Consider the following 23,451-nt stretch of genomic DNA (forward strand, 5'->3'; position numbering starts at 1 on the left):
TTGCCTCTCTTGTGCCTTTGATGCTCCACAGAAGATATATAGCCACAGGAGATGCTTCACTACAATGGCTTTGTCTAGAAAAGGATAGTTAATAGCTTTGATAGATTTCTCGCCAGTATTGGAAATACTGCTGAACATAGAGTTTGAGGTACAATCAGTGATTCACATAGTAACTAAATGGGCAGTTTCAAAAAGGAGAGGTTTGACAGATTGCCCAGCCTCTAAGAGTGTGCTCAAGAATCTTTATTACAATGTGTGAAAACACCAAAACAACTTATAAAAATACAGTTCTATGAAATAAAACGTAAGTGTAAAGGAAACATCCAGAATAAATGGTTCTCAATGGCAGACTAGAATTCTGTCACGCGTATGAGACGGAGAAGGCTCAACTCTAGCACAAGGACTTGGAGCCATGAGTCTTCACAAAGAGTTGAATTTCACAAGTGTGTTTAAATAATCATAAAAGTGTCATTACTTCTATAAGATTAGACCAAACAAGATCTCCATTTCAAACGAAGATTGTGGTATGAACAAGTACAACACTTTTGCAAAGTATCCTGAAGAAGGAAGCTTTGTAATGCCAGATTAATTTTCTTGCACTCTGAATTGAATTCATTCAGCAGTTTAAAAGCATGGCACACACGAAATGATCAAAAATCAGGTGCATATGTTTCAAACATAATCAATGAGCCTCATTGCAGATGGTCAGTGTATTTCTGCTTGAGTGCACTTGCATACAACAGAATATGGACTGGCGACTAGGTACATTTAAGACTACTGTTAAATCGAATACTGTTTTCAATAAGTGGCACTTGACAAAGTGAACATTTAAAACCGACAACTGGGGTGTGTCATGCAGGCTCTAACTGGGAGTCAGCTGTCTCCTTTTCCTTTCCACTTTACTATGTAATTGCATCAATGCAGAAGTACAAAACAACTACTTCATCCCTTGTAAATCAACTTCATTAGAACGATATAAAATCTTCAATGTGGTCAATCACAGCAGAATCGTCCACGCTTTATAAAGTGCTGGTTCAGAGAGGACATGTCCACTGTTTGACAATCAGCACCAAAACTGCATCTTGGTGGCTCTCATGGGTCACGTTCTCTGTATTATGTCATAGCTTTCGTCTTTTACATCCTCAAAGATTTTCTAAAATAATGACATGAAAGTGACTCAAAATGAAGGCAACATCACTATAGAGCAGTTGGCCTTCCACAACCAAGGAACATTTTGCCAAAGTCTTCTGGAGGCGAGACACGTGATAAAGATGCAGTCCTGAGCAGCACGGCTTCGTAATACTGTAAAAGAGGGTATGTGCATCAGCTACTTCAGAGTCCACAGACCGAGCGACCATCTCCAATGTACTGACTCCCCAGAGGACCAAAGGCCTGAGATAAGACAAGAAACAAACATTAATATCTGGGCATCAACGGCTTGAATTCAGACAGCGTGTGAACTCACGGGCACATACTTTTTGTTTTAACCTTGGATCACGTAGGAATCAAACCAGCACGACTGCGCTGGTGTGCGGACACTACTTTTGACTTTGGACTAGTAGGTTCCATCCCATTATCAACCTGTGGTTATCCCGGACACTTAAAGCAGCCCCGGAAACGGCTTCTACAACTGTTTGGTAGTATGCTAGTACTGCACCATCCCTGTGGACATCAGACAAAGCAGATCCTATTCTAGCATAATCACACAGCCCTTCACAGTTCACCAAGAAAAAAGAACAGATAAAGCCCATAGGCCTGCTTATTTATAACTGAAGTGCTTAACTGAGTGGAGAGTGAATGCATTTGTGAGTGGTAGATGGTGAAAACAAGATAGATTAATGTGTGTAACTGATCCATCTCATGCGACTTACTTAGCTCACCTATTCATCCATCAATGCACTCACCCATTCATCTATAGTCTTGTGTCCATCAACTTAGTCACATACCGGTTTATCCATTGAGTAGGTCTTCTATTCAACCACTCACCAAAGCTAGCAAACATACAAATTCTGTAATCAACATAGAAACATTTTATAAATAGATTTTTAAAGACAATCCTATTGGATTTGCACCCCTTTTTTTTTACTGTATTGCTCATCTATTGAGTGTAGTTAGAAGGTTACTGACTTGTAATCCTAATTCTCCGGACACATGCAGGACCATATGCCATTTGGGAAACCATGTTTTCATGAAAGATAAAATGAATATAAAAAACATGCTAAGAGCCAACATTTCATTTTTGGGTTTTAAAAATACATCCAAATGGTCAAATTAAGTCTTAAATACTTTTGGCTGAATCACAACTGTTGAAACCTTTTAAAGCAAATTATAATATAAAACTGTGGCCTGCAACAGGCTGACTGCTCTCATTGCCAACTTACCTTTAAGAATTCCAGACATTGACCTTTATTGCAAAACAAATTAACCCTTGAACAGTCTACACAAATAATTCCATGCTGAAGTCAGCTTGGTTTTCTAGTTTCCACCACAAAGTGCAAGGAGGTAGAAACAGCATAAATAAGAATAATCTTTCCACACCACTTTCCATGAAAAAAAATGCTACTTTTAAAATTATTTTTCAGGTCCCTTTAGCAAGCCCTGGTCAGGTCACAATATGTAGGAAAAACATGAACGCAGGATTGGCTTTGATATCTTTTAAAGAAAAAACATTAAATATTAACTGCAAACTGGCCCAAATGTCAAAAACAGAGCTCAGCACCGGAAAAGGGGGTGCGCCAGTAGCAGTCACATGATTGATTTGGTGCTCTTTGTGGGAAGATCTTTATGAGGGACCTTGATCCCAGGAGACTTTTCTGAAGTTGAAGGGAACACTTAAGACTTTGGCCAAAAATAGTTTATCCTCTGATGCTTATTGCTTTGAGTACATCAAAGGTGGTATCGTTTCTTATCTGTAATCACAGTTCTCTCTCAGGGTAATATCCACTGAAGTCATTAGCACAGACTAGTCCCACCCACATGCGGAGTTCATGGAGCACTCCTAATGTCTTCTTAAGTGTAGAGGTACTCCTTTCTTCAGGAAGGCCTGGAAAACACTTAAGACATGAATAGTTTGCAGACTATAAGAAAGGCTACAGTGACCAACTTCTTCAGATTGCATTTAAAAAAGGGATATATGTATATGTGTAGAATATATATATATATATATATATATATATATATATATATATATATATATATATATATATATATACACGAACAGGTTGCTTGAAAGCAAGAGACGCACTCAGAAATACTGTAGCAGATAGGATTTATTACCCAGTTAACACGCTACGCGTTTCGACAATGCTTGTCTTGATCACACGTGAAAAACCCCTGCAGGGTAAAACATAATATACACATTCATTACATGTTCATGAACATAGAAGACGGTTGCCCTTGACATTCACTACTAAGTCTAATAGGATTAGATCGTATAGTTAGACACCATCTTTGAATGGTATACATTGTGTGTGTTTTCAGAGCATGATGGACAAAAATAACTTCAAAACCACCTCATGTTCACACCCAAGACCGCATTTAAGTTAATTAACCATTGCACAGTCCTTTTGAGGAAAATTGAATTTTGCCCTGTCATGTGTCCCTACGTGTTCCCCATTATATGTTATTTGTGCATGATCGATATGCATATGTTCCCCCTCTCCAGATTAAAGACGCAATTATAGTTGTGTCCAACGTTAGTATGCCAGTTATCCAGTCTACCGAAAAGCAACAAGTATTAGGCCTATGTTGCCAACATTTTACATTGTGCACGTTAAATCATCGAGTTGTCTCCGTTTCTAGGCCTCACAAGGGCCCGGACACCAGATTCGAGTCTCCAGTCTCCTGAAACCTCTCCGAGGAGCGATGCAGCCCCTCCCGCATCCCTGACCCTTCACTTACTTTCTGCCAAGCAGCGCGGTGCCCGGCCTGGCCTGCCTGCCTGTCTGCTAAGAATATGTTATGCCTCTAGTTATCAGTTCAGCTCCCCGGCTTCACATTCCTAAGCTAACGAACCGCATAAACATCTTCATCTATAGTCTAGTCTTTCTGTCTCCATGCAAGAGAATTACTGAATTAGTTTCCATAGAAGATTCATAGCACACGCAATACATAAAGAAATATATGCATGCACCAGCCTTAGTGTCAAGTAGCCTTTACCCTGATGACATTTAGATTCAAGCAACATGTTCTCTAAACACAAGATATCAGATATGCTATAGGTACATGTCGTTCTGACATCCCAGACTTTAGTCTCCTCTTCTGGCGCAGAAGTCAGAGCCCCCAGCTCTCCCCAGTTACACGTCATGGCCCGTTTGCGCGCACCAGTAGGTTAAAGGTTCCAGCTGCCCAGGTAGCCCCCTCCATGTACCCACCCATTTATGACACCTCTGTGACGTTTTTCATCACATGTCTTCGTGCACGCCCTGTGCACGCCTTCTTTGTACGCCCATATGTTCTTATCTTACGCTTGTCACTTGTTACGCCTCCTGTATGCAATACAATTGTACTGTTTTACTATATATACTATGTAATGTTAAAGAGACGTTGCAGCTGCCATTCCATTCCATTGCATGCCACATCATGGTCTTTAGGCTCGAGCCAGCCGATTAAAGCCATTCTGACTCAGATATCACGGATCCTGCCTCTTATTTATTGAGCTATCTGTTATAGTTAATGTATAGAAAAATAGTATCGGTAATTAATTATTTACCACATAAAATGGCGCCTGAACAGGAACGAGCCCCTTCCCCACGCGCCGGCGATGTAACGCAGGCCCCCTGACCCTTCTACAGCCGTGACGGAACCCTACTGTGCACGTGCAGATATTTCTGCTTCACGTCTCCCTCAGGCCCACGGAGGAGACGGAGACTGCGGTCCGGCATCCAGACGAGGCGGTGAGGAAGGCGGGTCATCCCGACCAGAGCCCAAGCCGAGAGAGCAAGGTCCGAGGTATCCGGAGGCCCACCTGTTTCCGAAGCCCGAGGCGCATGCGTAGTGCGTAGCAGTTACCAGACATCGTAGCAGTCCAGTCCGAGGCCTTCAGTTTGCTTCCCGGTGAGTACCGTTGCTGGGGGTATCTAGACGGGTTCATTAATTTGTGCCCGGTCCGACGGGTTTGGGTACACAGATCCGGTCCGACGTGTTCACCTAGGTGGATACGGTATGACGTGTCTCTTTGGGAGACCGGTATGTTCTGTACTGTTTTTAGCAGTGCATCCAGTAATTCTAGTAAGTCTGTTCTCGAGAAATTCAAGTATTATGTTTTCAATGTATTAGGTAGTATCTGTTGTAACTGTTATTAATGTGTTCTTAATGTCGTGGTATGAGTGATTGTTTTGCTATTTCATTACTGTGTTCATTGTGTACTGTGTTCAAGTTCAAGTACGGTTCAAATATGCCTTTGTTTTCGAAGTTACGTCAGATAAAAACCAGAAAAGGGTTACTCGAAGAATCAGTTCCTGTCCCTCCCAGGGACAGTCCTGGACATTTCATGTATCATAAGCATGGCTTAGATGCCATACTGTATCTAGATTTATGGGTGGATTACACCAAACATCTTGAAGAGAAATATAGATGGCCTGTTTCAGGAACATGGGATGCCGAGTGCATCATGAGAGTAGAAGAAGAATTATGGAAAAAGAAAGCCAGACAATCCCAGAAAGATGCCATAGAATTGTGGCGTAAAGAATCGCATAAGAGAAACCAGAAAGCATTCACGAAGCTATGGTACACAGAAAAGTCGAGATTCAAGGCATGATTTTGCAATTTTTAATAAATTGTTTAATAAGAGAACAGGATCATCCTGATAAAAATCCAGAAGAGATGAGTCCTGACCAGATGGAGTGACAATATAGCAGAAGGAAAACACAGAACACAGAATAGTATAGAAACTATGTACAGAAAGATCCGTAAAGAAATTATAAGTATACACCAAAAGGAGGAAGCAATGAGAGTAGCCGAAAAAGAGAATGACTCTTCAGACGAAGAGGTAGACCACGAGAATCCCACTTAGAATAGCGTATGTAGGTAGGACGAGACCTTCTGATAGACACACACGCCTAGACTACAAGAAAGCTTTTCCTCCTCCCGTACCAGAACAGTGTTCTCTTGAAGAATTATTCCAGGCTACTGATAAAGTTCTGAAATTACGAATAGGTTACAGTGAGCTTAGTACCATGCATGAACAAGAACGCGCCCGAACAGCAGTCCGATGGACTAGTGATTCTACCACGTTTCCAGACGAAGTAGTGGCTCAAATGTTTCTGAAACTACCGCCAGCCGAGCAGCGACTGGTGGGTATGTACATGATCCAGCACCTCATTACACTGTACGAGAGTCAGCATTCTGATCCAGGTCCCTTATATAATGTATTGAACGAGTTACTCCTGAACCGATGGAAAGGTCTAGGTACCGATTTAATTAACGTCATTCTAGAACAGCGCCACAAATACAGAACGTTCCTGACTCCGCATTTTGTTTCTGTCTCACCCCCTTTCTACATAGATAGACAGAATCCGTTGCAAGAAGTGCATCCTGTTAAGGGAATGGGGGGTGAGCTCGAACGAGTATTTGTTTACACCCCTATAACGAAAATAGAATTACTAGAAATGAAAAAGTTAGTGCCCTGTCACGATAAAGATCCAGCAGGGTTCCACCGTGAATTAAAGGACATGCTCCGTATGGGAGAATACACGTATCCCGATATCATCAAAATGTTAAAGGTCCTGTTGCCTGCGGGCATATATGAAAAACTTAAAGAAAAAGAATGGGAGGTGGGAGAGAAAAAGATAGACTGGACCGCGTTAGAAACCGAAGATAACACACGAGTCCCAGGTACTGGTCTTGGGGATAAAGCCAAAGAATTGCCCGAACTGTTAATACAAGTCTTGCCAAGATTACTAGCCACGAAAAAGGAAGACTGGGACGCCATCTCAGCCTGTAAACAGAAACAGGACGAAGACACTAGTGATTTCTATTCCAGATTTGAGAAATGTTTCATTATTAATAGCGGTTTGAAAACAAGTAGTGAATCGTATCCACATCTTTTTGTTACTAAACTAGTTGAGAATTCTTTACCGCAAGTTAAAAATAGAGTATTGAAAGTCGAGAGTACATGGCAAGCTAATACCCCGTCTCAAATGCTCCAGATGTTACAGTATCACCAGAATAGAATCAGGGAAGAGCAAGAGCACGAAAGGAGACGTATGAAAGACACGAAAATGAAAGTACTAGTTGCACAGTCTGTTCAACCAGATAGTCAGAAGAAGGGTCCGAATCAGACTAGTCATTCTGCAGCTCCTGTTAAAGGGACATGCAATTACTGTAAACAGCCAGGTCATTATATAAACGAATGTGCAGTTCTGAAACATAACATAGCTACAGGTAAGACGAAAGAGAGACCACGTCCTCCTAGACAAGAATATGTTCCGCAAAATACACAACCACCGCAGAACGCACAACAGACAGTTACAGTACCGCAGCCTATAGCTGCCACGCAACACGTTACACAGCAGATGTACCAGTACGCACAGTCAGATTATCCAGAATATCAGCAGTATTCATGAAACAGCCTAGAGAGGGAGGTTGGCTTGCCTCTCATCGAGGTTCCTGTAGATCAAGAGGGTCCCTATGTACACAGTCAAGTATTAGGGAAAGAAAGAAAGTTTCTGATTGATACAGGGGCAAGTAGGACTACCATCAGTCATGACGAGGTTCCGGGGGCTCCACTCTCAGGCTCAAGAAATGTTTCCCTGGGATTTTCAGGAAAGCCTATTGTTAATGAAATATCGAAACCAGTTTCCCTAGAAGTAGGTCCATTGTCCCGAACTACAGACTTGTTACTTACGAAATCCTGTCCCGAAAATGTACTTGGTATTAAAACATTGAAAGAATTAGGAGCAGTTATATGTTGTTCTCGGGAAGGAGTGAGATTGTTTTTACGAGATTTTAAAGGTAATTATGTGTTACGTGATTTTGATCCAAGATTACTGAATGTACCACAGCATTTATGGGCGCAAGGTCCAACTGATGTAGGTTGTATGCATATTACACCATATCGTGTCACTCTGAAACAAGGTGTTGTATTACCACGAATCCGCCAGTACAAGTTACCCCCTGAGGCTGTAGCAGCCTTATCGAAAATTATTGACGAGCTCATCGCTCAAGGAGTAGTTGTAGAAACTGACTCCAATGTATGTAATTCTCCTATCATTCCGATTCTTAAACGTACTGATCCAAATGTACCTCCAGTTTATCGATTAGTGATTGATCTTCGAGAACTTAATAAATGTATCATACCCCAGTACCCAGTGGTTCCAGATATCTCTTCCCTATTGACTGCCATTGATTCTGAAGCTACGTTCTTTACTGTTATTGATCTCAAGAACGCATTCTTTAGTGTCCCCATTCATCCAGACAGCCAGTTCCTTTTCGGATTCTGTTTAAATGGACGTAGCTATAAATTCACACGTGCACCTCAAGGTTTCACAGAAAGTCCTAGTATTTACAGTCAAGCACTTAAAAGACAACTAGACAGTATTCACATGCCAACTGACACTGCCCTGCTCCAGTATGTCGATGATCTATTGATCACAGCCCGTACAGAACGTGACTGCGAACGTGCGTCACTGACAGTCTTGTATTTCCTGGCAGACATGGGGCACAAGGTGTCCCCTTCCAAACTGCAATTCTGTGTCCAGCAAGTGGTATACCTTGGACACTTACTGTCCAAGAGGGGTAGACAGTTGACACCTGACCGTATCTAGTTAATAGCACATCTTCCACAGCCCAAGACACAGAAGGAGGTACGAGCTTTTATCGGCCTCACTTCTTACTGCAGACAATGGATTCCTCAGTATGCATATCTAGCCAAACCACTGATACAGTTAACAACACAGGAGGCAGCCATATCGACTGTCCTCCCTTGGACCCAGGAACATACACTTGTTTTTAACGAGTTAAAGAAAGCTTTATGTAATGCGCCTGTGTTAGCGACACCAAACTACAGTAAGCCTTTTACACTTTTTGTTACTGAACGTGATGGTACAGCATTATCTGTTCTCACGCAAGATCAAGCAGGACAACACAAGCCTTGTGCTTATTTTTCTAGCACATTAGATCCAGTAGCCCAGGCTCTGCCTGCGTGCCTCAAGTCATTTGCAGCCACAGCTCTAGCTATCAGACAAAGTGATTCCATAGTGTTAGGACATTCCCTGACAGTACAAGTTCCGCACTCCGTGGAAGTTCTTTTAAACCGAACACAGACTCAGCACTTGACAATTGCACGATTAACAGGTTATGAACTGACACTGTTTCAGCCACACATAGAAATCAGACGCTGCAACGTATTAAATCCTGCTACACTGTTACCCTCGATTACATCGAATCCTGCCACACATGACTGCGTGGAAGTTATTAACATCATGACCAAGCCAAGACAAGACCTGACTGACATTGCATTACCTGATCCTGACCTGACACTTTATGTGGATGGTTCATGTATGAGAACAAGTACAGGAGAGTTAGTAGCCGCGTATGCAGTGACTACTGAAACTAATGTTATAGAAACACATCGTATTAACACCCTGTCTGCTCAAGCAGCAGAGCTCATTGCTCTGATCCAAGCCTGCATACAAGCCAAGAACCTGAAAGTGAACATATATACAGATTCACGTTATGCATTCGGAGTCGTTCACGACTTTGGAGTACTTTGGCAAGAAAGAGGTTTCATGACCTCTCATGGAGCCAAGGATTCAAGCTCTGTTAGAAGCAATACATTTACCGAAAGCCATTGCCATCATGAAGTGCAAAGCACATACGAAAGCCACTGACACCATTTCTCAAGGTAACGATCTAGCAGATCGAACAGCCAAGCTTACAGCTCAGACTCCAGACATTCCAGCTGACAAGACAAAGACAGACGTTTCAGTCCTGACAACTTGCATGACAGTCAAGGACCCTACACAAGGCGTACTAGACATACAGTCACATGCTACCCCAGACGAAAACAAGAAATGGTCTGAACAAGGAGGGGTCCAGACAGATCAGGGATGGTTGACGAAGGGAAAAGCCACATGGTTTCTCCCCGACTCTATGGTCCAAGTTATTATTAATACAGCACATAGTCCAGCACATTTAGGAGAAAAAGCCATGTTAGACAGCATCCAGAATATTTGGTTTAACAAACATTTACGAGCAGCAGCCAAGCAGAAAGTGCGTACCTGCATGATCTGTTGTCAGTTCAATCCAGGTAAAGGTGTTCCGGTGGAACAAGGTGGATTCCATCCTCCTGACCACCCTTTTGAAGTCCTCCAGATGGATTATATTCAGATGGACCGATGTCGAGGTTTCAAGTATGTCCTCGTAGTTGTATGCGCTTTGTCCAGATGGACAGAAGCATATCCAGTCCCAGATTACACTGCCGCGACCACTGCCAGGCAGTTGGTTCGTGAGTTTTTCCCCCGCTATGGTTTGCCCAGGGTCGTATATTCAGATAATGGCCAGCCATTCTCATCCGAACTCATGAAACAAGTATCTCTTCTGTTAGGGTACCAGTGGAAGTTCCATTGTGTACGACACCCCGAGGCAGCCGGCCTCGTCGAGAGACATAATCAGACTCTGAAAATACGCATTGCGAAGGTCTGTGCCGAGAAAGGCGTAGATTGGATGGTAGCTCTGCCAGTCGCCCTTTTTTACATGAGAATGGTCGCTCACTCCCGTTCAGGTCTGTCACCTTTCGAGGTTGTATTCGGACGTCCCCCGAACATGTGGGGTACACCTATGCCACGTAAAATTACTGATGTTGACAGTAATATGCTGACAGATTACCTAGCTTCCTTGATGTCTGCACTACTCTCTTGTCGTTCACAGGTCGCGGCTGCTTTTCCAGACAACACCCAGGTGAAACCGCACGAGGTCGTTCCAGGTGATCTGGTTTTGATCCGAAACTTTGATCGTTCAAGTCCGCTGGAGCCCCGCTGGAAAGAGCCGAAACTCGTACTGATGACCACAAGGACCGCCGTCAAAGTGGAGGGCCGCAAGGGATGGCTCCACTCCAGTCACGTTAAACGTTTTCATGGACTCCGTCCAAAGACTTTTTTCAAGGACTGCCCAGATACTGACTCTAAACTCCCTCTGTTAGAGAAAACTCCGCAGCAGGAGTATAAATTAAAGCTCAGGTCTAGCAAGTCAGACAGTTTAATTGTATAAGTCCCTCTCGGGTGAAGCGGTTAGACAGGTTCCTGACATGTATGAGATAGACCCCCATAGTGAGAGAGTTAGACGAAACTCCAAGAAAATACGTTATTGTAAAAATGTGCGCAGCAGATGCGTAATCACTTTATTGTTTATGTTATTTCTGAGTCTTACGATTACATGCATAAGTTATGTTTTACATGTATATTTTCCTCCTATTGATTCACATGTACATTTTTCTTCTAATGATACAGTAGAGCACACTTTTAGTGAACTACCTCCTCACGAGTTATCCTACCGACTTGCCATGCGCAACAATACTTTTATTCGAATGTTACACTATTCACACCAGACCAGTAATGCCACTAATTGTTGGGTGTGTGGTCGACTCCCCCCTTACCAGACACCGAAGGGAGTTCTGCCACTTTTTCCCTATCCGTTTTCACACAATGGTTCGTGTGGAGCATGGTTTACGATAACATCATCCCTAGACGATAAGTCCCTTCTGAATAGAACATGTTTCCCAGACAAGGAAGGTCTTTCCCATAGAACAGGGTTAGATCTAGAGAATGAAGTATATGATCTAGGTAATTATTCCTCGAATTTCATGGTTTTGAATGTTCAGTCCGAGACTACTCCAGATTTGCCTGCTATTACAGTCCTACCAGTGAAAGGCGAATTATGTGTCCGAAAGAATGGTTCAGTACATCTAGGACACAGTGATTGTACTACTGTGGTCGAGTATACCAACATCGTGGGCCCCAGTCTTAAAGACAGACCTCAAATCACCTACAGACGAGGCAGGAATCTCAGGGATATGCTGATCAAGGGGGACATAACCGAAAATAAACGCCACATACAAGGCCTGAAGGGGTTTTACCCCTGCGGGAACTGTAAAGCTTGTACAACTAGTATTATGGTCAAGCATATCGACATACCAGGCAGGAAGGAACCCAAAATGATCAAGCAATTTTTGACATGTACTACTAACTTTGTCATCTATGTACTTGTATGCCCGTGTAAAAAGAGGTATGTGGGCAGCACCACATGTATGGCTAAGAAGAGGATACAAGAACACCTCAGGGCCATTACACATGTAGATAGCCATTATCCCATTGCTAGACACTTCCAGGAACACCATAACTCTGACAACTCCCTTTTGAGATACTATGCAATTGAGCAGGTGAATATCGGGAGGAGAGGAGGGAACCGTGAACTAGCGCTGAGGAAGAAAGAATCGCGCTGGATCATGGAACTCGAAACTAAGTTCCCTGGGGGGCACAATTGGGATGAAGAGCTTGCAACCCACTTACATAAGGACTAGACATCTATATGAGCCATTATGTTGTAATGAGTGATTATGTACAATTAATATAGAAAAGAAACGAAGAAACTGTGTGTAATGAAGAAGTTAAAATGTTCAATTGATTTTAATGCATATTTTAACTGTTAGTTTTTATGTGTTTTTTAGGAGGATTGGAAGGTCTTTCTCACTCCGGTCACGTCTATCTCACGGTCCTCTGACCTGTTTGAATTTTGGATGAGAGACACAAAGCACCTGTATGAAAGTAGATTCTTTTACTTCACTTTATAACTTTCGCTGCAGGATATATGCATGTGTACGCCATTTAGCAGTTTCTGTTCTGAATGGAGGATCCCCATATGGATAATTGATTATGGGCACTAGACCTATACAATCGCTTCAATTCAATTAACTTACTTTCATGTAAGGAAAGCCTGTCATGCCACAACCCCTTCTGCAGATAGCACTCACTCGGTTACACCTTCCTACACATGTCTCTCGTGATGTCATGTCCCCACAACTCTGCAAACAGAGTGGTTCATCCCCAATGCACATGAACAGATACAACTCTTTGTATCCTTTTTAGGGTCCTCTAGAGAGCTCGGCATTGACTATGTAGACATGGGTAACAGATGCCAGAATTACCGATACCACATTGTAGTGGTGTGCCCTTTTCACGATAAATTTAAGTTGGACCATGTGTCAATTGTGACGCAACGTCCGCAACTACATTCCTACTTCATGAGGTCATATGTCACTGAGGATTACTGGATGCCATTCGCAGTGACTTGCAGTGACAGTGGCAGTCATTTTTCAAACATCATTCTTTTTTGACACAACTACAACAATGTGAGGGTGAGCGCCTCAACGGCCTGTTCAAAGCCAAGATCAGTAAGATAGTGCCCAATTGGAAAGAAATGGCTATATTACCTTCCCGTTGCTCTGTTTACACTCAGAAACACTCCCAGCTCTGTCATCACATCACATCTCACCGGTTCGTCACTGACAGATCAATGAATGTGGTTGTTCTCTCCACCAGACCTCAAGTAGACACTGAAAGGTCTTCTGAGATTGTGAAAGCTGAATTGTTTGTTTATTTCATGTGCACTAATGCGTGCTCCAAAGTTCTTTTCCATTCAGATATCAAAGACAAAGAAAAAGGGTCCTATTTCTGATGAACTAGTGCCTATCTGCTTTGGGACACACATCTTTGTATAAGAAGCAGTCCGGAAGTAGAGAGACTACAAATTCAACGAACACTTGCAAATTGACTTTTTAAGGTTCCACCCGTCACCGTCCAAGATCTGAACATTGACCAAAAAGACATGTACCCACAGACTATCCAAGGACAAAAGTATGAAGATAACATGGTCTATGGACTGCGACGCAGCAACAGAACCACCCTCCATGTCAAGCTTTCAATGAAAAAGATATGTACAATTGCAATTATTTTCTTTGTTATGTTTGTAGCTTCAGTAGCCATATTCCACTGGTTAGCAGTACGATTAGAGCAGGAAAAAAGAGCTACCAGCAACCTTAAAAGTGCCGCCTCAACAGGGCATCCCATGCACAAAACGCTTCCTGATAACATACTAGATGAGGAACACACCAGCAATAGCTGTGCCACCCCTGTACCCACCTTGCAACCTTCCACACATCCTGCAGACACCACCGAGTGGGACAGGGTACTTGATATCACTGTAAATGCCCCGGGGGAAGTAGGACCTAGACGTTTCCGTCAGCATAAAAGGAGTATTAGGTATAAAATGGGTCGCAATAAAACACCAAGGAGATACACCCAACGTACCGAGAAGCACACTGTTCAAACTTCAGACTGGGTTAGTAATCTCCAGGACACGTTGTGTACACCTTTGAACAACACTCTAGGCCTGATTTTTACTCCCAGCGCCCCAGTGTGTCAGGGGAGGACTATGGTATTCACAACGCTTTGTTAGATAACATGTGGTATAGAGACATGAGGGAGGTGGGAAGAAAAGCCACAAATGATTCCTGCTTTGTGTGCTCACACATTCCACACGCTGTAGGTGCAGATAAACTGCTCTTTCCCAAAGAGATTCCACCGCCCACTGCCAAATGTCTCCTACACCTGTTCCTTTGCCGCATACATGGTCAGATTCAGCTCTAGTCAGCAAAGATAAATAAGGCATTAATAAACGCCTCAGAGTGGGATAACAAGTATGTTACATTCACTGTTTCTGATTCAGTAGTTTAGTAAGAGAATGAAGGTTTACCATGATATGGGAGTGTCTGCTAACATGATGCAGGTTTGGGAGTATCAGTTTAAAACACTAGGATACTTCACCTTCCCAACACCCCCATCGAAATGCCACTCACCCGAACATCAACGATGTAACCATACCCATGACACATGCCCTTGTCAGTGGAGACCAATTCTACACCTGAAGGCCAATATCTATTTCAACAACAAGTGGAATGGTCCACATGACTTAATATGTAAAGCGGCCTCCTTGGGTAGCACAATTGTAGGACAAGAGCACAAACATTATTTCAATGAGTATATTGAGAGGGGGTGTGCTGGGATGTGGGCACAGGAAGAAAACGAGTTACTTACCTGTAACTACGGTTATCCAGTATTGGTATCTTTCATAGATTCACATGCCTGAATCATTCCCCGTCGTCGAGGCGGGAGTCCCACGGTAAATAAAATATATAATAGCAGTGCCTAAAATTTCTTGTAGTAGGCTGGAAAAGCCTAAAGGCCTAACTAGGCCTCAAAACTTAGCAGCCTATCTACATCATTATGTAAAAAGACCTGAAATATTAGCCTCAGCCAATCAGCTGTCCTCACCCTCTAGAACCTTCCCTGCTCAGGCAGTTCTCCTCAGATTTTCCCAGCACAAGTGAGAAGTAGTATCCATAGCCAGAACTGCCCTACCGGGGAGGAGGGTGGGTGCATGTGAATCTATGAAAGATACCAATACTGGATAACCGTAGTTACAGGTAAGTAACTCGTTTTCTTATCCAGTATTAGGGTATCTTTCATAGATTCACATGCCTGAATCAGAATAGCAAGCAGTAACATCATGTCTGTCGATAGAGGAAGGTGGGAGACAAAGAAAATATAAATCAATCCCCACACAACCAGGAAGGTAATAGAGTACAAAACATGCCAACATAACATATGCATCAAAACCTTCGAATATAACAGATAGGACAGCATTATAAATATGTAAAGTTTAAAATATATAATCTTTCCAACCTTAGTGAAGAAGATGCTGCAGCACTGCATCACCAACAGCTGTGTCATCTTGAACTGCCGACTGCAGACAGTAATGTTCGGTAAAAGTGTGCACACTTTTCCAAGTAGCAGCTCGGCAAATGTTCTCTAGAGTCACTCCAGCGAAAAGGGCCGTAGAGGTCGACACTGTTCTCGTGGAATGAGCTTTAACCTTCCTTGATAAAGGTCTATTGGCCTTGTCGTGACAGAAGGTAATTGTGGAGGACAACCACCTGGCAATAGTTGCTTTTGTGACAGCTTGACCGAAGGTGGGTCTTCCATAGGCAACAAACAGTTGTGTAGATTTACGCATGTCTTTTGTCTTTTGCAGATAGAATTTGAGACATCTTTTGACATCTAGAGAATGTAAAACCCTTTCTGCAGGAGTTTTCGGATCCGGAAAAAAGGTTCTAAGCTTGACCGGTTGATTAATGTGGAATTGAGTTGGCACTTTAGGAATGAATTTAGGGTTGGTCCTAAGTGTAACAAAGTCCTTAGAGAACTGCAGAAAAGGTGGAGTAATAGTGAACGCCTGTATTTCACTAACCCTGCGAGCAGAAGTAAGAGCCAACAGAATTGCAACTTTCCAAGTCAGAAATTTCAGTTCCGCTTTATGGATTGGTTCAAAGGGCCTTTTAAGAAGTTGGGAAAGGACTACATTAAGATCCCATTCCGGAGGAGGAGGACGAACTGGAGGAAAAACTCTGAAGAGACCTTTAAGGAATTGTTTGATCAAGGAGGAAGAACATAAGGATGGTTTGTTGGAGTGCTTCCTGAATCTGGAGATTGCTGCCAAATGTACTTTAATGGAAGAAAAAGCTAGACCTGATTTAGCCAGAGAAAGCAGGTATGGAAGGATGGCTTCAGGAGGAGCCTGCAGCGGATGAACATCATTATCTCCACACCATGAACAAAACCTCTTCCACTTGAAACGGTATGTTTTGATGGTACTTTGTGCACGTGCTTGCGACAACATTTTCCTGCATTCCGAGGGAATGTTTAGGTCTTTGAACTCTAGGAAATCAGGAGCCAAGCGTGCAAGTGCAGCGATTGAGGATCTGGATGTTGAATCTGACCGTCCTCTCTTGTCAGCATCGACATAGTCGGTTTGAGCCGAAACGGAGGCTGTTGAGACAGCAGGAGAAGCTCTTGAAACCAATATTGTCTCGGCCAACGTGGAGCAATGAGAATGAGAGTGCAGTGTTCCCTCTTCATCTTTTGCAGGACTTTCGGAATGAGCGGAATCGGAGGATAAGCGTACGCAAACATTCCGGTCCATCTCATGAGGAGGGCGTTTCCTCTTGACCCCCGTCCTGGGAACCTGCTGGCATAAAACAGGCACTTGCTGTTTTGCTGCGTGGCAAACAAATCCAGCGTTGGTCTCCCCCAAAGGCGAAAGACTGTGTCTACTTGATGTTGTTCGAGTTCCCATTCGTGACAGTCCACAAAGGTTCTGCTGAGACTGTCTGCTAGAGAGTTTCGAATCCCTTGAACATGCTCTGCTTTGAGGGATATGTTGTGCTGTAAGGCCCATTCCCACATTTCCTGAGCTTGCAGTGACAGGGTAAGAGATTTCGTTCCTCCCTGTTTGTTTATGTAGAACATGCTGGTGGTATTGTCCGTGCACACCAGGACTGACGAATTCACGATCCTCGGTAGGAAAGCTTGTAGGGAAAGAAAAATGGCCCTGAGTTCCAATATGTTGATGTGCATCTGTTGGTACTGATGAGACCATCTGCCCTGGATCTGAAGGTCCTGAAGGTGACCTCCCCAACCTTCCATGGACGCATCCGTAGTCAGAGTGTAGTCCGGAATCTCTTGGAGGAAGGTGAGACCCTGCGACAAGTTGTGTGTCTTCGACCACCAGAGAAGAGCCTGTTTCATTTTGACCGTGACTTTGATGCGGTCGTCGAATGATCCTTCGACCTGTTTCCACTGACGAAGCAACTCTTCCTGCAACGGTCTCATTCTGAGTCTTGCCATAGGAATGAGATTGATCGCAGCTGAACACATCCCCAGAAGGGAAGCATACATCCGCACTGAAAGTGACTTTTTTGCGGCTATTTGTTTTGCCAGTTTGACGAGCTTGTTTTGACGCTCCTGTGTCAAGTATGCCTTGCACTGGCATGTGTCCAAGACTGCACCCAGAAAAGTTAGTCGTTGTTGAGGGTGGAGCTGAGATTTTTGAGAATTGAGGGTCAATCCTAGGTTCGAGAACAGTGAAAGTGTTTTGTTGACTGCCTCCATGGTCGAATGACTGGTGGGACCCTTTAACAGCCAATCGTCGAGGTATGGGAACACCTGGAGTCCCAGGGACCTCAACATTGCAGCCACTGGGGCTAGACATTTCGTGAAGATTCTGGGGGCCGATTTGAGGCCGAATGGGAGGACTTTGAATTGGAAATGGACGCCGGCCACTTGAAATCTTAGGAATTTGCGGTGGTTGGGGTGAATAGGGATGTGAAAATATGCGTCTTGCATATCCAGAGAAGCCAGAAAGTCTCCTTCGTTCAGACAATTCAGAATGTCCTTCAACGTGACCATGCGGAAACTCTGTTTCTTTAGATATTTGTTGAGTTTGCGCAGGTCCAATATTGGACGCCACTCTTCTGAATTTTTCTCCACAAGGAAGAAACGTGAATAAAAGCCCAGCCCTTTCTGAGAAGGATGGACTAGTTCTATTGCATTCTTGTGTAGCATTTTTAAGGCTTCTTTGAAGAGTAAGCGCAGACGAGGGGGAGGGGGACCCCTGGGCGGCGTTGTGGGAGGTTTTTGTAAAAACTCCAAAGTGTGTCCCTTGCTGACCAAATCCAGGACCCACTGATCTGAAGTTATTTTCCTCCATTGATGGTAAAAGGCGGAAATCTTGGCGCCCACGGGAAGGGAAAGAGGAGTGGCCGACATCCGGCAAAGCTCATTGGCGCTTGTTAGAATCTCTCCTTTGATTACCTGAGCACCGTTGTCCTCCCTGCCGAGAGAAAGAACCAGAAGCAGGCTGCCTGTTAGAAGATTGATAGTATGGTTTGTTGTAGGATGATTGATATTGTCGATTTTGTTGGTTTGAATAATTTCCTCTGGAGGAGTAACCACGACCTCTTGCGCCTCTAAAGGACCCCCTCTTGTATTGCAGGGTTCCCAGAGATTTCGCTGTGTCGGTATCGGTTTTAATAGCCAATAAAGCGTCATCAATGTGCTTTCCAAACAAGGACTCACCATCGAAAGACATGTCCAAGATCTTGATTTGGACCTCAGGTCTAAAGGTGGTAGCCTTGAGCCAACCTTGACGTCTAAGGACAATTGCTCCAGCCAGTTGTCGAAAGTTGGTATTAGAAATGTCTAGGGCGCAATCAATAATCTCTGAGGCCGCCCTTTCACCTTCCTGCACAATTCTGCGTACATCCATCTGATGATCCTCCGGGATCAGCTCAAGATATTCCGAGAGCTCCGACCACATCTGCCTGTCATATCGAGCCAGGATAGCTAAGGAATTTGCTGCTTTAATGGATGCTGCTGCGTTTGCAGAAAATTTCTTCCCAATGGCGTCAAGCCTTCCTCCCTCCTTGTCAGGTGGCGTTGAGATGGGAGCAGAAGGATTCTTAGACTTTTGCTGCGCCGCCTGAGAAATGACCGAATCCGGTCGAGGATGGCCGATCAAACAAGCAGGTGTATCGGATGGTGCTCGATACTTTTTATCAATCCTTTGTAAAACTGCTGGAATGGAGGCTGGTGTTTTCATAATATTGAGGCCTTCCTTCCAGATATAGTCAATAATAGGTATGGCTCTGATCACTCTCCGATACCCTTCCTTAAAGTCATGTAAAAAGCAGTCCGACTGCTCAACTGTGACGACCAATTGAAATCTATTAGCAGCTCTCTGCATAATATTGTGAAAACCCCCAATATCTTCAGGTGGAGAGTCTGAAGGACGGGGAGGTGGCGGAGAAGGTGTAGGGATGACATAATCCTCCCAAGGGTCCACTGGAGTGTTATCCGGCAATTCTCCCTCCTCTCTACTTTCGTCACCATCAGAGGACGAACTGTCCAAAACCTGAGGAATTGGTGAAGTACGTGGCTGTGGAGACAAAGGAGCTCTTGGCGACGGAGGTCGTGGCACAGTAGCCGGAGCAGATGACCCAGCAGGCGCACCCTCAGTTGGAGGAAATCTCTGTCGATAATCTGCCAACATAGCTTGCAAGTCCTGTATTAAGGAAGTAGGTAAATGTGTTGTGTCCTCAGACCGAGGAAGTCTAGAACGAGGTGACTGATATGGAGTGGAGTATAAGTCATGCGTATATTGCTCCTGAAACTCTTCTTCATCATCCTCTTGAAGTTTAATATGCAATTGAGAAGGGTGACAGGCAATCCCAAAGGGGTCATCATCCTCTTCTCCTTCTTCTGACTCTCCTTGCATGTATGTCTCCAAAATGTGTGATGGCAAGAGCGGAGATATATGTGAATAATCCTGCCTTTTGTAAGTCTTCATTTGGAAATGAGTGAATTGTATTTTTGCAGGTGGGGAACCGTGCAGCCGATGAGCAGAAGCCCCAGTAAACGGATTCTCCGTCGACGGCGCTGCCAACGTCAAAGATTTTGTCGTCGACGAGGCCGTCAAAGGTATTGTCAATGACGAGTCCTTCGATGTTGAGAGTGTCGATAACGCCGTCATCGACGAGGCCGTCATCGGCGGGTCCCTCGTCGTCGAGACCGTCGCCGGCGTCTTCGTCGACGGGTCCCTCGTCGACGGGACCGTCGATAATTTCTTCGTCGACGGGTCCCTCGTCGACGGGGCCGTCGATGGTATCTTCGTCGACGGGGCCGTCGATGGTGTCTTCGTCGACGAGTCCCTCGTCGACGGGGCCGTCGATGGTGTCTTCGTCGACGGGTCCCTCGTCGACGGAGCCGTCGATGGTGTCTTCGTCGACGATCCCTTCGTCGTCGGGGTCGTCGATGGTGTTTTCGCCGACGACGCCGTCGTCGACGCGTCCGATGGTGGCGTCTTCGTCGACGAGATCTTCGTCGACGAGGTCGTCGATGATGTCTTTGACGACGAATCCCTTGGAGACATTGTTTTCGTCGACGACGGCCGTGCGGTCGTCGACGGAGCAGACGTTTTAGTCGATGGAGCCTTCGCAGAGAAGGATTTCAAAGACTGTGACTTGGTTTTTGATATTAAAGGTGGAACAGACATCAAAGGTGACGTGATAGCTGAAGTGGTAACCACAGAAGTAGAAGAGGAGGTAGAAGTCCAAGTAGTAGTTGGTACAGACACCAGAGTTAAAGTTTTGGTCTGGGTAGTACTCACATGTGAAGAAGCCGATGCACTCTGAGAGGGTTCTGAAGCTTTCTGAGAGGATTTCAACAATTTCTTTCTCTCAGGAGAAGCATTGTCCGTGGATCTAGCTCTCTTGCTAGAAGTTGAGGCTTTGTCCTCCTCATCAGCAGATGAAGACTTCAGCCACAAAAGAACCCTTGCCTCCCTATCCCTGATGGTTTTCTGAGGGAAGGTACGGCAAATTCTACAGTCCTTCACCACATGTGAAGGGTGTAGGCAATAAATACAATCCGAGTGCTTGTCATCCACATGGACCCTCTTCTTGAAGCAGGTTCCACAGGGTTTGAAAAGAGCTTTCCTTTCAGACATTTTGAAGCTAGAAAATCCAAAAACTGAGTAGGCACTCAGGGAGACTCCCTTACACACGAAGTGCGGTGAAAATCTAAGGAGAACTGCCTGAGCAGGGAAGGTTCTAGAGGGTGAGGACAGCTGATTGGCTGAGGCTAATATTTCAGGTCTTTTTACATAATGATGTAGATAGGCTGCTAAGTTTTGAGGTCTAGTTAGGCCTTTAGGCTTTTCCAGCCTACTACAAGAAATTTTAGGCACTGCTATTATATATTTTATTTACCGTGGGACTCCCGCCTCGACGACGGGGAATGATTCAGGCATGTGAATCTATGAAAGATACCCTAATACTGGATAAACTAGAAGATACACTTTCAATGAGGGTACACCATACAAACAGAAAAGAGCATACAAGCTAAAGTCTCCTATCCTTTGCTTCCTAGGTAATGGAACGGTTCCTGTGGGTCGGAATACTAATTGCAACAGCACTAGTTTTAATTCGAACCTGAAGTACGGCACATCCATCCTCATGGACATCTATTGGATCTGCGGACAAAATCTGTATCTGCAGTTGCCTCCCCACTGGCAAGGACTTTGTTCCATCGTGACGATGCATGAACTGCATCTGGTCGTCCCAGCAGCGAACATTTCCCACATCCATACACACCCAATGGCAGGTGATGTCACCCTGCTCCACCACCGAAAAAGAGAAGTCAAAAAGTACTCCTCAGATGACACATTCTATGAGATTCCGGAAGAGTTCAACGATGCTGAACTTTACTTTGGGGGAGTTATCCCCATGTTCCAGACCAAAGCCAATGCTCGATGGCTCCATGTAACGAGATATGAACTGATGCAGCTTGTTAACAACACCCGTGATGGGTTCAACGCCGTGAAAGAAGAACTACGACCTTTGAGACTCATGGTTCTGAAACAACACTATGTTTTGGACCAGTTAATTGCGATGAATAGTGGTGGATGCGCCAGGATGGGAAAGTCGTTCTGCTGTGCCTTGATATTGGCCGATGATGCGGACTATGGAACACGTACAAAGGCCATTGAGGACTTGGACAATTTGGAGAGACAGATGCCTGAGGATGGAAGTGCAAAAGCAGATGTTTTAAGTAATTGGTCCAATTTGGACTGGATGCCTTCATGGCTATCTGCAGTACTAAAATTTATAATGCATATATTATGTGTGCTTGTAATTGTGTATTGCGGAACAGATTATGTTGCATTATGTTAGAAGATTAAGGTCTAAGAAAGCGGAGATGAACTACACAGACGTGTACACAGGTATACAAGGGGGACAAGGGGAAGATGTAGAGATAGCAGTGTTGAACAGAGCGTACTATCCCTGACCCTCACTTAGCGCAGGTCCATTCTGTAAGTCAGTACCAGGCACCGGTACATAGTGGCCCACCACTTCTCTCAGGGAGAGACCTGGTACGTCCCTATGAGACAATGTGTAAGAGATTAGAGGGACCAGATGAGGATTTAGGAACTACTTCTTTATAAACTCGCCCTGGCCGCCTCCCCCATCTCCAGCTATGTTTGCTTGGTTCAAATATGAACCAGAGGGGGGGGAATGACAGAGGGAGATAATTTCACTGCATAGTTACCCAAGCACACCCTTATCACTTAGCCAGCATTAACCCCTGTGTAGGCCCTGCTGCTTGAGTGTTATAGGCCTCAGTTACGTTGGCCTGAGCACTGCCATTTTCTTTCAGCTTAGAGCAGAAGCAGAAAGCAGGTCTGACCTATGCTTCTCCCAGCTCCACTTGTCTGCGAGGCCTCGCACTCCTTCATTAGGCCCCCACCCTACTGTATGCTAGGTTCACGAACGATAAAGTTCAAGTTCCTTCTTAATCTTGCAACACACCCCAAGCACCCCACCTAATAGCTGTGAACGGGGAAAAGGGAAGTTCTCAGCTACTGTAAGCTGTCCGGTAAATGAGGATAAATGTGGCAAATTAGTATCACAGACTGGCACATAAACGCATGAATAGTATCCTTCGAAGTAATAATAACACATTTCTGTCGTCAATGATAAATTAATGACAAACTTCCAGTCAA

At 44.3% G+C, this 23,451-nt stretch overlaps 1 protein-coding gene across 3 annotated transcripts in view; it reads right to left on the reverse strand.

Annotated features, from left to right (window-relative positions):
• Positions 1–228: 228 nt before the first annotated feature.
• The window catches only part of CRIP3 (cysteine rich protein 3), a 376,762-nt gene continuing 353,539 nt past the window's right edge, over positions 229–23,451 (reverse strand). The window contains exon 9 of one of the 3 annotated variants that reach the window (XM_078647288.1): positions 229–1,392. In XM_078647288.1, the coding sequence (XP_078503414.1) occupies positions 1,143–1,392 (250 nt within the window). In that variant the 3' untranslated portion in view covers positions 229–1,142. The remainder of the gene's footprint in view (positions 1,393–23,451) is intronic. The other 2 variants (XM_078647290.1, XM_078647289.1) reach the window with 2 other exon arrangements.

This window comes from Lissotriton helveticus, chromosome 6 (assembly GCF_964261635.1).
Source record: "Lissotriton helveticus chromosome 6, aLisHel1.1, whole genome shotgun sequence".
In the NCBI taxonomy this organism is placed as follows: domain Eukaryota; kingdom Metazoa; phylum Chordata; class Amphibia; order Caudata; family Salamandridae; genus Lissotriton; species Lissotriton helveticus.